The 13,835-nt window shown below is 43.2% G+C and overlaps 2 protein-coding genes and 2 non-coding genes across 4 annotated transcripts; 3 read left to right on the top strand and 1 right to left on the bottom strand.

Moving 5' to 3' along the window:
- The first annotated feature begins 202 nt into the window (after window positions 1–202).
- rps5 (ribosomal protein S5) lies at window positions 203–4,217 on the top strand. The gene is made up of 6 exons (XM_030063066.1): window positions 203–326; window positions 1,013–1,119; window positions 1,469–1,678; window positions 2,388–2,516; window positions 3,689–3,787; window positions 4,099–4,217. Coding segments are annotated over exons 1-6 (615 nt in total). The 5' UTR covers window positions 203–325; the 3' UTR covers window positions 4,168–4,217.
- LOC115368460 (small nucleolar RNA SNORA3/SNORA45 family) lies at window positions 1,200–1,332 on the top strand. Its single transcript, XR_003929039.1, has one exon. It is a non-coding gene; the product is annotated as a small nucleolar RNA SNORA3/SNORA45 family (small nucleolar RNA).
- Window positions 3,457–3,588, top strand: LOC115368445 (small nucleolar RNA SNORA3/SNORA45 family). Its single transcript, XR_003929025.1, has one exon. It is a non-coding gene; the product is annotated as a small nucleolar RNA SNORA3/SNORA45 family (small nucleolar RNA).
- A 116-nt stretch (window positions 4,218–4,333) lies between the features above and the next one.
- On the bottom strand, window positions 4,334–12,322 carry ddah2 (DDAH family member 2, ADMA-independent). The gene is made up of 6 exons (XM_030063065.1): window positions 12,213–12,322; window positions 10,418–11,144; window positions 8,917–9,105; window positions 7,161–7,280; window positions 6,200–6,343; window positions 4,334–5,167 (listed from the first exon to the last, which is right to left on the bottom strand). Exons 2-6 carry the CDS (start codon window positions 10,715–10,717, stop codon window positions 5,048–5,050), a joined length of 873 nt encoding a protein of 290 aa, XP_029918925.1. The 5' UTR covers window positions 10,718–11,144; window positions 12,213–12,322; the 3' UTR covers window positions 4,334–5,047.
- Between the last annotated feature and the right edge of the window lie 1,513 nt (window positions 12,323–13,835).

The following is a 13,835-nucleotide window of genomic DNA, read 5'->3' as shown; positions in this document are numbered from 1 at the left end:
TTGTTTATTTCGTCTTTTATCTGTCAAATTTTTGCGGCAAAATACATAGGGAGAAACTATAAAACGTCATCACGGGTCATCAGTGAGGTAAAAGCACAGACATATATATATATATATATATATATATATATATATATATATATATATATATATATATATATATATATATATATAGCCTCTTTCTATGTCTATGGGTAAAAGACTACAATTACATAAAACCCCTGCGCGCCGGAAGTAACCCGCCAGCTCACCGGATATGTGCGCGAGGCGCCCCGTGCAGGCCCTTTTCCGTCTCTGAGAAGTGTGGTGCAGAACGGCAGACACAAGTGAGTGACAAATTTACATTTTTGACGCCTCATATGCCACCCTTAAGAGGTTTATCGGATAGTTAGGCACATTAACAATTCCCGTTTTGTGGGAAATGAAAGCAGAGCGGGTTATTTTGGCCGAAATCTGTTTTTATTTCCATTAAAATCTTCCCTCCGTACACAACGGCTCACGGCGCTAGCATGAGGCTAACTGCTAGCACGTGTGGATGCGGCGTGTTGACCGGACGGTTGCGCTTTCAGCAGTCAGTATCACACCTGCCACCCATATTCTTCATTTTACCCCGGTTTTTCCTTAATAAAGTAGACCCTGTTAAAGATATGAGGTAGGGCGTTTGGTTAAGAAGCGTCTGGTGTGTCAGCTACCTCTGCTTTAGCTAGCTAAGTTACAGGCTTCAGCTCAGGCCCTGCTGTGGAAATGTGGCTCCACTTTTGCTTTAACGTGACATCCAGTCCTACATGCCGTGGTTATGGGAAACGGGTCACTTCATGAAGAAATTATGAGATGTGAAGTGTGTCATTGTGTTGCTGTGGGTATTTTTAATCTGTGGTAAAGATTTCCTCGCCGTGATTTTCATATTAAGGTGGAGACTCATCTTCGTTGGCTCATAGAAACAGGCGCACACCTGGCTGTCGTCTTGGCAGCTTTTCATGTCTTTATTGGTAACATCACTGTGTGTCCTCAGTGACTGAGTCGTGGGAGAATGCCCCCGCCGTGGCTGAGACCCCAGAGATCAAGCTCTTTGGGAAGTGGAGCACAGACGATGTCCAGATCAATGACATCTCCCTGCAGGTGAGCAGCATGACAGATGAGTTATTTTTTACCTGTTGAAGTGTTTTTACTAAAGTTTTCAGTCATTTCCTGTTGTATAAAGCGAGGCTAGAGTCACGCCTGGACACTGTCCTGTTGTCTTGGTGTGCTAGAGTGCTCGCAGAGTAAATGTCTTTGCTTATTCATTGGCTGTAGTCTGTCGTGGCCCAGTCAATCACCAACTCAGATACACTCCATCAATAAGCCTGTTTATTCTCCTAAAGTTGATTTGTCTGGCTCAACTCGCTAATATTGCTTTCTTGTCACCACTAAGCTGAGCCCAGTGATGTATCAGCAGTGTGATAATTAAATGTCCTCTTGCTCCGTGCAGGATTACATTGCTGTTAAAGAGAAGTACGCCAAGTACCTGCCGCACTCTGGAGGACGTTATGCCGCCAAACGTTTCCGCAAGGCTCAGTGCCCCATCGTGGAGCGTCTCACCAACTCCATGATGATGCACGGCCGCAACAACGGCAAGAAGCTGATGACCGTGCGCATCGTCAAGCATGCGTTCGAGATCATCCACCTGCTGACCGGGGAGGTGCGTACCAGGAAATGGAGCCAACAACAATATGTACATGACACAAAGTAGTGGGAATTAAGTGATTGAACTAAGGCTCGTCAATACGTATATGAAATCAATATCATGATTTGAGATTAGATATAATCTGGGATTTTAGATATAATATGATACGGTATAAATGTTGCCTTTTTCTGGTTTTATAGGGTGCTTTACTGTAAAGGGGTGCAGTTTTCTGAACTTAACAGACCGTTTTAGCTGTTCTATTTGTCTCTAGCTGCTTGGTCATAATATCCAAATTACTAATATTACTAAAAAATTCTAAATCTGGTTTGTAAATGTGTTTATGAAAGCACCAGTAGTCATATGTACAATATTGTTACAATATTGATATCAAGGTGTTTGGACAAAAATATTATTCTAGGTTGAATGTAGAGATGAGGCAAAACTTCAGTCTTGTGCTGAACAGACTTAAAAATGCTTGTCATGGTGGACTGCCTCCCCTGTTTTATTTGACCTGCACTCTTGGGCCTTTGGTACCTGATCTTTGTCACTGATAAACTTCAATTCAAATGGACAATCACTGTGAAATAACACAAAAATGGCAGAAAGGCAAGACTTTATTCAGCTGTTGGTCAGGTGAAGTCTACTTGGTTTCCATTTCATGAAGCGAGCTTTCCAGATGTTGTGTATTAACTGATGTTCTGATTTCTCCCATTTTGGCCCCCAGAACCCCCTCCAGGTCCTGGTGAACGCCATCATCAACAGTGGACCCCGTGAGGACTCCACTCGTATTGGTCGTGCCGGTACAGTCAGGAGGCAGGCTGTGGACGTGTCCCCACTCCGCAGAGTCAACCAGGTAACGTGGCACGGCACTGACAGCTATTCTGTTTCAGTATGTCTCCACAGCAAAATTCCTGGGTGTAAAAATTGTTTTTGGCTTTCACTATCTTGGAAATTATGACATGCATTCTGAGTGCACTGAATATATAACAGAGATACCACCTGTCAGTATTTTTAGGGTTGACATGTAGGGCTGAACATCATAACTCCATAACAATTTGAGATTGGACAGTATTTAAAAATAAAAAATGTCACAAAGCAATAGTGAAAGTCTGCATCATGGGACTAAAAAGTTTGTCACTGCAGTGGCTACAATATGTTTTAGTGTCGTCGTTAAAATTATTTTATGTGCACTTTGTAATGACAACAGTATAATGTTTACATTCTAGCAAGCCATTGCTACAAGGAATTGTGGTTCATAAATAAACATAAGTCTGCACTTTGTCATTAACTTTTATTTATTGCATCATATTGTATATTGTTAGATAAAAAAAAAATCCTAATAATAATATTGTAACATAAAGGAACATTGGTGTATTGCAAAGGCTGCAGCATAAGAATTGAGTCATTTAGTATTTACATGAACACGTTTGCATGCACCACTTTCAGGCCCAGAATATGAGCTCATATAATCACGATACCACTCTTAACTGAATTGCAGAGTTATTATAATTCATTCAGCAGAGTGAATTCGATGTGTGTACAGACATTTTCGTAGCAGCCATTTTGACACGATACAGCAGGTGAGCTCAGGTGTTACTAAGGACATTAAGCTTCTTTAGGTCTTTACAGAGGTCTGGCAGAGCCGGGGTCCTGATGTTGTTCATGCTGGCTCCCTGGAACACCTGTGCTCTGTTTAAATGGAACTGAACCTTAATTAAAGTCATTAGTAACACCTGTGTTTTTCTGCTGTTTCATGTCAAAATGGCTGCTGTGGGAAAAGGTGTTTAACGCTAAGCGAGGCTAGAGTCACGCCTGGACATGGCCCGTTGTCCTGGTGTGCTAGAGTGCTCGCAGAGTAAATGTCTTTGCTTATTCATTGGCTGCAGTCTGTCGTGGCCCAGTCAATCACCAACTCAGATACACTACTTCGACAAGTCTGTGTTTATGCCCCTAAATTTAATTTGTCTCTCAACTCGCTAATGTCACTCTCTCTCTCCCTCTCTCTCTCTCTCTCTCGCCTCACAGGCCATCTGGCTGCTGTGCACAGGAGCAAGAGAAGCTGCTTTCAGGAACATCAAGACTATTGCCGAGTGCCTGGCTGATGAGCTGATCAATGCAGCCAAGGTAACCTTTTATCTGCTTGTAAAATGACTGTAAAAAGACTGTTGGGTATCATAACAGGTCCTCTTCTATAGTTTCCATTCAGTTAACACACGCGACGCCTCTTTCTGCATAAAATACATGGGGTCATTTCACAGGACCCAAAAAATATGATTGACCTTTCCCAGTGTTTATGTACTCATGAAACATGGCATGCAATTGTAGTGCTGACACCATGGCCAAATTAAACAAGGCCTGTCTTATTTCTATTTTGTTATGTGAATGTGGCATTTAATGACCAAGACTGATAAAACTTTGTTTTCCTTCCCATTCAGGGTTCATCCAACTCCTACGCCATCAAGAAGAAGGACGAGTTGGAGAGAGTGGCCAAGTCCAACCGTTAAAATGTTTGTTGCTTTCTAAAGAAACTAGAAATAAATTTGAAGAAATTTCAGTGGACTCTGAGTGATTTATTTACTGCTGGTTTTGCTTGTTTAGAGTTCTTGATGTGCAAAACTGTAACAGCACCTTAAATAGACAAAACTGTGGATAATATAAAGTGGAGGGAGCTATGGTTCATAAGGTCAGTTGAATTTATTGGCATCTCTACAGCTGATACAAATTCAAACATACAAAAGCTAGAACACTGACACATTTAGGGGAAAAATATCCTCATTTCTCTATGTTGCTACTTGTACCATAAATGACACTGAAATCTGCTTTTGAGAAACCTACTGAAATTCATACTAACAATCAGTTCTACTAATATGGGCTGCAAACTGAACCTAAAATTATAAAGTTGATTTCCTTGAATCTCCAGACAAATGCACTCCATAAACCCTATTTTCACACATCAGATGTTTTGGCAATGTTGGCTTTATGATGCTCTATGGGAAATGAAATTATTTAAGTGGTTATGACCTACAAGCTACAACAGTGAGAAGCTACAACTGCATTTAGTGATGGCATTGCATTAATAAATTTGGGCTAAGTGTGGAGACCAGCATGTTGCACATTCCCCTCAGCAGGGGGTGCAGCTGTGCCAAGAATAAACACACTGAGGCCTTGCAGACTTAAACTGAGCCCAGGCTGTTAAGTCAATTGTTAGTTCACATTACATTTGGATAGTACTCTTTCTCATACAAATGCTGGGTAATTTCCCCCACCAAGAATTGAATTTCAATGAAAAGCATTAGTGCGACGTTGCCTACAAGCTGTTTCAGAGGCCTTTCCTGTCTGCTGTGACAGCATGTGGGGAATTTCTTTATTAAAAATATATTCTTTTCAGAAATACGTATGCTTTCTGTTGATGAGGAGGCAGAGCGAGGAGAGCGACGCGCCGAGCTTGGAGGCCTCGCTGCAGGCCACGGGGAGGAGGGTGTAGTCCTGCAGTTTCTGGAAGGCCTGCAGAGAGGAGGGAGGAAACATGACTTACTCATCCCGTCACACATTCTCATCACTGGCACACGCTGAAAGTTAGAAATAATTGTCTCATGAAATGGAGAGAGGGGAGATTATTTCACCAGCTGGAACAGAATGACTGCACATTAGATCACTGTTACAGCCTCTGCGACTGCTTAGGAGGGTGTGTTCCTTACTTTTGGCTTGAATAAGGTTTACAAAGCCAGTAGTGTGCTATTTTATCGTAGAATAACCTTTAAAAGCCTGCATTTTGCCCTTTCTTTGACTGTAGAGGATACCAGGCATAAGTGCAAAATGATAAATCATTTAAATAGGAAAGCAAGAGAGTCAAGTCTATAACTAGACAGAAAGTCCAGGAAAACCCCACTCTAGGTTTCCCAAAAGCATCAGAAATTTAAGGATTATCTCTCACCTTTCAAATAAATATTGCTATTATTCACCTTCCCCCATCATTTTCTGCTATTTTTCTTCTGTCATCATGATTAGTTACATGCTCGCCCGTTCGCTCTGTAAATATGATGTCCACACCATGTTTCTGAGTCTAGTCTTGGCTGCTGCAAAGACTATAATGACCACAATTCCTCCAGAGGGATCGTTATATTTTCAGCGTATCTCTTATCTCAAAGGGGTAATTAGTATGACTTTTACTGCTCCATTGCACAAAATGAAGATAATTTCACTCACTAAGGTTAAAAAGCCTTGTTCTCAAGCCAAAAAGACCAAAGGCCAGTTCCTACAGTGCTGTTATTAAATTGCATGATGATGATACATCAGCTCTTTACTAGGCATCTCTGTTGGATATCTGCTTTAATTTGCAGGCCATGCTGAGGTTTGTATGGAAGGAGAAGAGTGCCACTGCTATTGATGTACCTCAATCCAACTCATAGATTACTTAATGCTCCTTCAGTCTGAAAAAACTCAGCTGCTTTTCCTTTTTCTTTTCTTTTCTTTTCTTTTCTTTTCTTTTCTGTCATTTTAATGAGCTCGACGAGGAGGAGGGCTGGCTGTGCTCACCGAGACGCTGTCAGGACACTCCTCAGCGGGCCGGTGGAGCAGGTAGTCCAGTTTGGAGGGGCCTTTGATGTAGATGCAATTCGCTGCTGATTCCTCTGGGACAGTGAGCACTTCGTAGTGGTGGTCAGTCAACTGCTCCATCATCTGCACACACACACACACACACACACACACACACACACACACACTGTATTATATGCACCACCCCCCACTTGTTCACACCACTCCACGCAGGCAGCACTAATGACATTAGTATGACATTAGCAGACAGGACTGGGGGTGTGTGTCATTCACATCAGGCCGGAGAGAGAGGAAACACACAGTCTAACACACCCCAGGGGAAAGACTCCCATGGGATAAGTGAGAGCATATCTGGACAGGATGGGTGATAAATGATACATTTGGGCGTCCAGTGTGAAAAAATTGTGTATATGGTAAGAAAGAAAAATACAATCCAGGCACTTTTCATAGAAAAAGTTTTGAAAGCCTTTATTGCACTGACTTTCTCAAAGAGCACGTGAAAAGCTTATAATGGTTCAATATGCACCGGCACTGGAGCACAAAGCTTCATTGTTCAGGAGTGCTGATTATTTTTTGGTAAAATATTTTTCATATCCAAGGGGGAAACAAATCAATATCTCATATAGCTGCTAGTGATCTCTCAATACTTTTTTTCCCTGGAAAACAATTCATCCACATTATATCCACTGTAATTAGCTGACTCTTAGGAGGTAGCCTCGTTAGCTCCCGTCTCATGAGGTGAAAGAAATTAATGACCAAATATAGACAAACTGAGGGGGGGAAAGATCAAAGACATTTGAATAAATTCAATATAGGGGAATACAGCTCACCTACTCAACTTTCTGTTGATTTCACGAGGGATTTACATCGATGCTACTAAAGCTCAGATACTAACTCATGGGAAACACTGCGCAGACACGCCTCGCACACACACACTCACCCGCAGTGTCTTCTTGGCCCCGTCGCTGTTGCTGATGATGATGGTGTCTGGGCCTCCCATGGAGCAGATGTTTTTGAGTCGAGCTCCGCCACACACCGGGACAGTGGACACAGCAAAGTCCTGACCAGAGAGGGACAGGTTTCAGCTGCACATCGTCCCCTCTGATTCGTTATTACCAGGTTATTATTTGTGAATGGTGACTAAGTTTAATCAAATAAGATCAAACAGGCCTTTTTCTAAGACCAATTTGGGTTCTTTTTTAATAAATCAGATATAGTCGATGTGGTCCTTTTCCGACATGATGCAGTTTCCTCCATCATATCTTTCCAGGGTGTGGTGTGTTTTAATCAACAGCTTCAGGGATGGCAGTGTGTAAAGTCACATGACGGCCCAAGTGCTGTTTCAGAGGCTTTTCCAGGGAAACAATCAATCATTTCAATTTGGGTGGACCATGGCAACAGAACAAAATATTGACTATTGGCAGCAGCAATACAAAAATAGTGGTCAGAATCAGAGTTAAAAGGATATTTTCAATGTTGAGGCCACACTGGAAGCCATAATGCTTCAGTCTGTTTGCTTGTTTGTTTATTTGTTTGTTATATATTGTGTGATATGGTACCTGCTGTGGAACAGTATGCTGCTTTTCTTGGCTTTCAATGGTTTAAGTCAATGGTGTCAAATGAAAGCCAAGAATGTCCTGTATGTGGAATAGCTGAGTCAACTTAAAAAAGCACAACAAAGAAATCCCTGTATCTTTCAAAATATTAAGAGATGGCAGCCAATTTGGACATTTAATGTGTGATATTCCAATATTTTTGAGGCAAATATTTTGAATGGAAATGCGAACAGCACTGCCAAGGCTGTGCTCCACAGTTTTATGAATGAAAAATCAAAAGCTGGCAGCAAAATAACAATTTTGGAATGTGTAATGGCCAAAATACTGTCTTCTCCTGACCCAGTGGAGTATTTTCTGTAGGTGTGATAGAGAATATGCACAAAAAAATAAAAATCTATAATGGAGCACTAGCACTGTGTGTTAAATTGTCAGAAAAGGAGTGAACTGGCTGCTAAAGGATCATGTTTTCATGTGTTTAGGAAAGCTTGGCAGTCCAAAGAAATGGCGTGCATGTTCTCTTTCATCACTGTACTCACCACAGGAACGCTCCCACCCAACCGTTAAACTCACACCACTGAAACACCACTCAACCTCACTGTGCACCAAATGCATGCAAACACACACACACACATCCAACACATGCACATAACAACTAAGTGTGTGTGTGTGTGTAAGAACAGAGGCGCATAAAAGGCACTTAAGACGGTTGAGGGAATCAATAGCACTGGGCGGGTCATGTCATCCCTAAAGGGACTTGATGTGTGGTCTCCATCATCTGGCCAACAGGGCAGCCTCATTCATCACTGTTTACAAGGTATAATTTCCCAAATGCAATATAGCACGCGGCCACCTGCTCATGCTGGCAGCTGAGCTCGTTTTCAGACAAGCATCTTGGCACTAAGACTGTCTTTGTTCCACAGGCACAAAAAAACAAAAAAACAAAAACAGAATGATTATTTTACGGCCAAACCTTGTTGGTACACTCAGCTTTCATTTTGCTGGCAGTAGGAAGCCTGACAAACTGTAGCATCAGATTTTCTGTCTGCTTCATTCATTCACTCACACTCCCAATCAGCCACTGATTGATGCTACTTTCATTTATCCTGCATCGTCGAGGCTTTCCGTGTCCATGCTGCTCACCCTGAAAGTGTCTGCCAGCACCTCCGCCCCTCTGTGGTTGGTGTGGGAAGAAATGCCGACGAAGAATTCCCTCCCGGTGAAAAGGACGTCGCTGCCCTCCAGCGTGGCCCCTCCGGAGCCCCCCTCCTCCGACCCCATCTCCACCACCCTCAGGTTGAGCTCTGTCATCACCCTCCTCACCGCCTCCACCTGAGGGGAGGGCAAGAGAGCGAACACAGACACACCAAATGATCTTACTGTGATTAGCAGTACAACAATAGATCCCTTTGGAACAACGTGACATGTAATTAAAGCAAGCAGGAGTGTCACAGCAGGGATGTCAAAATCACAGTCAATACACAATCGATACTTAGGCATGAGTCAATACCAACATTTTGAAAATGGCACCAGTGCTAGTGTTAATAGTACTGATGCAACATCATCCTTCACTCTGTAACCCAGTGTTGTTATTCTAATGTAGCCTTTTGTCTGAATCCGGGAACAGGACTGTAAATGGAAATGAGAGCACACAATCACACCATGGTATTTATTGTTACAGCTCCTCTTATCTGAAATGAGCATTTTGTTGGGCCCCTTTGCTTTCTACTTCAAGGCTATAGGACAATGTTGCAATTGTCTCTCTTATTCTAATGTGGCCTGTATGTTTGAATACTTGAAACATAAAGTTTTTGTTTGTAAATAAAAGAGTATGTGCTGAATGAGATTTCTGTGTTGCCGTGACATCCCTCTTGCACAGTAAAGATGAGTCAGCAGAAATTCAACAACAGCTGGTGAAAGGGTAGTGCACTACAGGGCAAAGTACTGCAATAGTAGCCTATTTTTTTTTTTTTTTTTTTTTTTTTTTGGTTGGAGGATGAGGCTTTTAAGCCTTAACAGCTGAAACGTCTTGAGAAGCTGGATGCTTATCGCCGTCTTCCATCTTTAAGAATTAAAAATGAGAAAAGAAAGGAATGTGATGGGAGGGTTTTTTTTAGGAGGGGTGATTGTCTTGAAACTCCAGTGGGCCTTAAGGTTTTTTTTTCCTCCAAAATGCAGAGAATACACGGTGGAAACTAAATTTTGGAGGCAAAAATCTCAGAGCCTGGCAAAGTAATTACTGAGTCACTGGAAGTGATCAAGAACCCTCCTAACCCCTACATATATACTGTAGCCATGTATCAATCACAGCTAGATATTGGCAAAGACCTCACAATACACTATGTGCCACAATGCATGGGTCATGATATAATTTACACCACAAAACACTGCAATGCTCTAGAGCTTAAAATAGATCCAACAGAATATCAGCTGGGGAGATTCATAAAACACATATTGTATGATAAATCAAGTGACAAACATGAAAATGGACCACATGAACGATATGTATCGATACAAAGGGCTAGAGAATCTATACATTATTGCAAAAAAATATGGTGATACTCAGGTGTAGTGATATTTTTGCACAGCTAAATCACTGATGGACAAAAGCAGAGCCTAAGTCCCTCTCTCTCTTTTGTGTTACCTCGCTGCGTCTCTGCTGGTTGAAGGGCCGGGTTATGAGCGCTGTGTCTCCCTGGATGACAGCCACGTCCTCTATCCTCCAGCTCTCCGGCAGCTCAGGGTCGGGGGGGATCTCGATCAGCTGCAGGCCCACCTTCTGCCTCAGGGCTCCGGTCAGCACCCCGAACTGACGCTGAGCTTTGGCCAGGTCCACTGAGTTCTCCCCGTTCTCCTGTCCGTCCCCTGCCGCCTTCCCGAAGCTCTCCGGGATCCCCCTCACCACGGCGTGGGTGAAACGGCCATATGGGCACATGTTTGCCATGATGTCACTGCAGCGTTTGTGTGGTCTGCTGCTTAAGTCTGTCTGTAAGAAGTGATAGTACCTTTGCTAACAGCAGGCTTTGGTGCTCTTCCACGAGAACGTCAATATGTGTGTTCTGCCAAAAGATGAGCAAGAGGGAGTAAAAAAAAAAAAAAAAAAAAGTGTGTCTGTGTGGGAATGTGTGTGTGTCCTCAACTTTCCAACAGTCTGGTTTTATTACGAGACCAGCTGAGCGCTAAGGAAAGCTGATGGGGCGAATCAGCAGATCTGTGGGAAGTCTGTCATCCAGGCGGAGAATGAAGAATGTCTTCATCCCTCTCTCCTACTCTTCTGTCGTGCCAGTGGTCCGCTGGCTACTCAGGCCCCATCTGCATCCTTACAGATGCCAGGAAGGGAGGAAGTAGAGATCCAGTTTGATGATCACAGCCTGGGACGGAGAATAAAGAAGATGGACATGTTAATAAGGTCATGCACAAAGGAGGGAGGGTTGTTTTATGAATGTTCAGTGGGCCAAAAACCATAATGATCAATTGCTCAGGCTCCAGTGCACACATCTACATGTTTAGGGATATTTTGGGGCCGCATCCAATTCTACTTTGATAGCAGATAAAACCTCCACATCATTATTCTGGAAAGGTAGATAACTTTAGAGTTGATGAAGTGGATCAAGTTGGCTGGGAAGAGGAAACAACTTGCCCAGCTTAGACAAACTTTTCAAAGGTAAACGCAACACAGTAAAACATCTAAGGGCAGCTGAAATAATGCAGAGATAGCAGGACTGAAAGGGCCCATTGTTCAAGGTTAGATTATGAGGGGACATTCTTCAGTGGCCCTGCGATATGCTGCAGAGCCTTCCCGTATTTGGGCGGTGGGCAAGATTCAGGACAATTGCCCTTTTATCATCCTCCCTGTAAATCACGGCAGCCGCCCACTGTGAAGCTGCAGTCTGGACTGGCTCTCCTGGAAGCGCAGGAGCTCTCCTAAACGTGCCTTTCTCCCAACTACAGCGCAACAAGTGTGGAGCATCGGCCTTCATTTTGTTGCAATGCCACAATAAATGCATGCACTATGATTTCCGAGACGAAAATCCACAACAATACTCCAGGAATTTATTGTGTCTGATGAGTTTATAGACACTTTGTGGTGCACTGTAGTGGCCTGTTTTTCCATTCCTGTCACATTTAAACATGATATTTGTGGTCACTGTGGTTGTTTTTCGCTGAGGTGGACAAAGAAGTGACAATCAAACTGTTTGTGTTTGGTCTTTTTCAGGTATTGTTGAGCCGGCCAGCAGCACCGACATGAGCATCGGCCCTACGCAGAACAAAACGTCGGGAGTGTTTGGCTGCAGGAGTGCACCGCCCCGCAGTTTAGTCCCCTCTCCAAACACTTCAAATGATGTACCACTTTTTTCCCCACCAAAAAACCTAAAAACTATCTTACACGTGTTTTGAAGCCGTACAGATAACAGATACAGACGCAGATGTTTACTTACCTCGTCAAAGTGCTGCGGCTTTTACGCACGGCCGCGTTTCCCTCTTTGTGTTTTATTCCCACACCGACCCGGTCCCGTTATTCTCCCTCGCTCTCTTTTTTCCCCACCGTCTCTCACCAGCCATGTCAAGCCACACGGAGTTAAAAATAGAGCGTTTCCGGTTTTAAATTTCAAAACAAAATCCCTATTAAAGCACGCCTTGCATTAACCTCGTGACTAAGTGGGTTAGCTTTAATTTTGAAGGTTGAGGGGTCCGACTTCCGGTCTTTGTAGGTAGGTTGACACCTCTCTCTCTCTCTCCCTCTCTCTCTCTTTCTCTCTCACTCTTTCATCCCCCGTGTCCCCCCATCCCCCACACGTCCTGTCCGGATTCAGCCCACTCTGATTCACGTTGGTAACGCGTCGCAGTAATCGGATTACTTTACAATCACAACTGAACTGTCCAAAAATGACAAATAGACTCTGTCCAGCTAATCCACTTAGATTATAAGAGACACATGGCACAGGAGCTGACTTGTATCCAGGTGGACGTCATCCCACTTTTGTGATTTACAATAGGAGGATGAGGAAACACTGACTTGACTTAGAAGCATTATTTGTTTTCTCTTGTCATTCGCAAGGGAAGTAACAAAGTTATGATTTTTGTAGGAATGAAGATGCCAACGTGTGGAAAACCACCAGCGTAGGGAGTCAGGCCCACTAGTTAAAACTTTATCGAGTAATGCATTTATTTTGCAGTATAACGAGGCCGCTTTAACCTTATTTGAAGATGTTGCAGCCTTCACAGGAAATTCCTATTTTTGGCTCGCCAGCAGGAGAATAAGCAGCTATTCTGACACCCTTTTCCTCATATTTCTTCTGTCCTTGCAGGACGGTGGGGACGTGAGGGGTTGAAGCATTTCTGCGAGGCCTCCTCAGAGGATAAAGGATTCATATTTCCCTCCCTCTTCATCTTGATGCATTGTTTCCAAAAGGCCAGGGAGACAAACAAACACACACACACACCCTCCTCTCTCTTTTTTTTTGTGCCCTCCTATGTGATATTTGGCCTGTTTTTTTGTGCCCTCCTATGTGAGTGAAACAGTCAATGTTATCATCACCTCTCCCACACTGGTCTTCATAAATTGTGGCATTAACCTTATCAGTTCCACAGCTGATTTATTTCACCGGGCTGCCTAAACAAGGTTGTCTCTCTCTCTCTTTCTTTCTCCTTCCTTGTATTCACAGAGATCACAGGCCGAGATTAAGGCCCCTGCAGCATCACTGAGCCATTGTTGTTGTCTGTCTTTGCCTTTGTGTGTCATGAGAGGGCAAAAAAAAATAATAATAATCTGGCTTTCCCTGAAAATGTAGGTCAAATGATATTGGACATTGCTTAGACTGGGATAAACAGCTCGCCTTATCAGATCACAAGAGAACAAGCTGTGTTATGATGATAAACATGTGATGCGTTACTTCCTTTAAACAGCAACCTCGTGCGCCGTGTTTATAATCAATACCCCGATGCATTATTTCTCAAACTTTTGCATTTGCTGAACTTTTGCAGCTCCGATGCTTCGCCGCCAGTGGTGTAAACACACATAAACACTTCCTAGGTAACTGATGGCTGTGTTTGTGTTTGCG

Source organism: Myripristis murdjan, chromosome 11 (assembly GCF_902150065.1).
Source record: "Myripristis murdjan chromosome 11, fMyrMur1.1, whole genome shotgun sequence".
NCBI lineage: Eukaryota > Metazoa > Chordata > Actinopteri > Holocentriformes > Holocentridae > Myripristis > Myripristis murdjan.
The sequence above is the reverse complement of the archived record's forward strand: the minus strand, read 5'-3'. Positions and strand labels throughout refer to the sequence as shown.

What these genes read in the sequence shown, in the direction of transcription:
- ddah2 (XM_030063065.1), bottom strand. Translation starts at nt 10,717, where the DNA reads ATGGCAAACATGTGCCCATATGGCCGTTTCACCCACGCCGTGGTGAGG. An exon ending in TGCTGGCAGACACTTTCAGG is followed by an intron (nt 7,281 to 8,916) that starts GTGAGCAGCATG and finishes CTCTCTGGTCAG; the next exon opens with GACTTTGCTGTGTCCACTGT. An exon ending in GGGCCAAGAAGACACTGCGG is followed by an intron (nt 6,344 to 7,160) that starts GTGAGTGTGTGT and finishes GTGTGTGTGCAG; the next exon opens with ATGATGGAGCAGTTGACTGA.
- rps5 (XM_030063066.1), top strand. An exon ending in TCCACCTGCTGACCGGGGAG is followed by an intron (nt 1,679 to 2,387) that starts GTGCGTACCAGG and finishes TTTGGCCCCCAG; the next exon opens with AACCCCCTCCAGGTCCTGGT. An exon ending in CACTCCGCAGAGTCAACCAG is followed by an intron (nt 2,517 to 3,688) that starts GTAACGTGGCAC and finishes CTCGCCTCACAG; the next exon opens with GCCATCTGGCTGCTGTGCAC.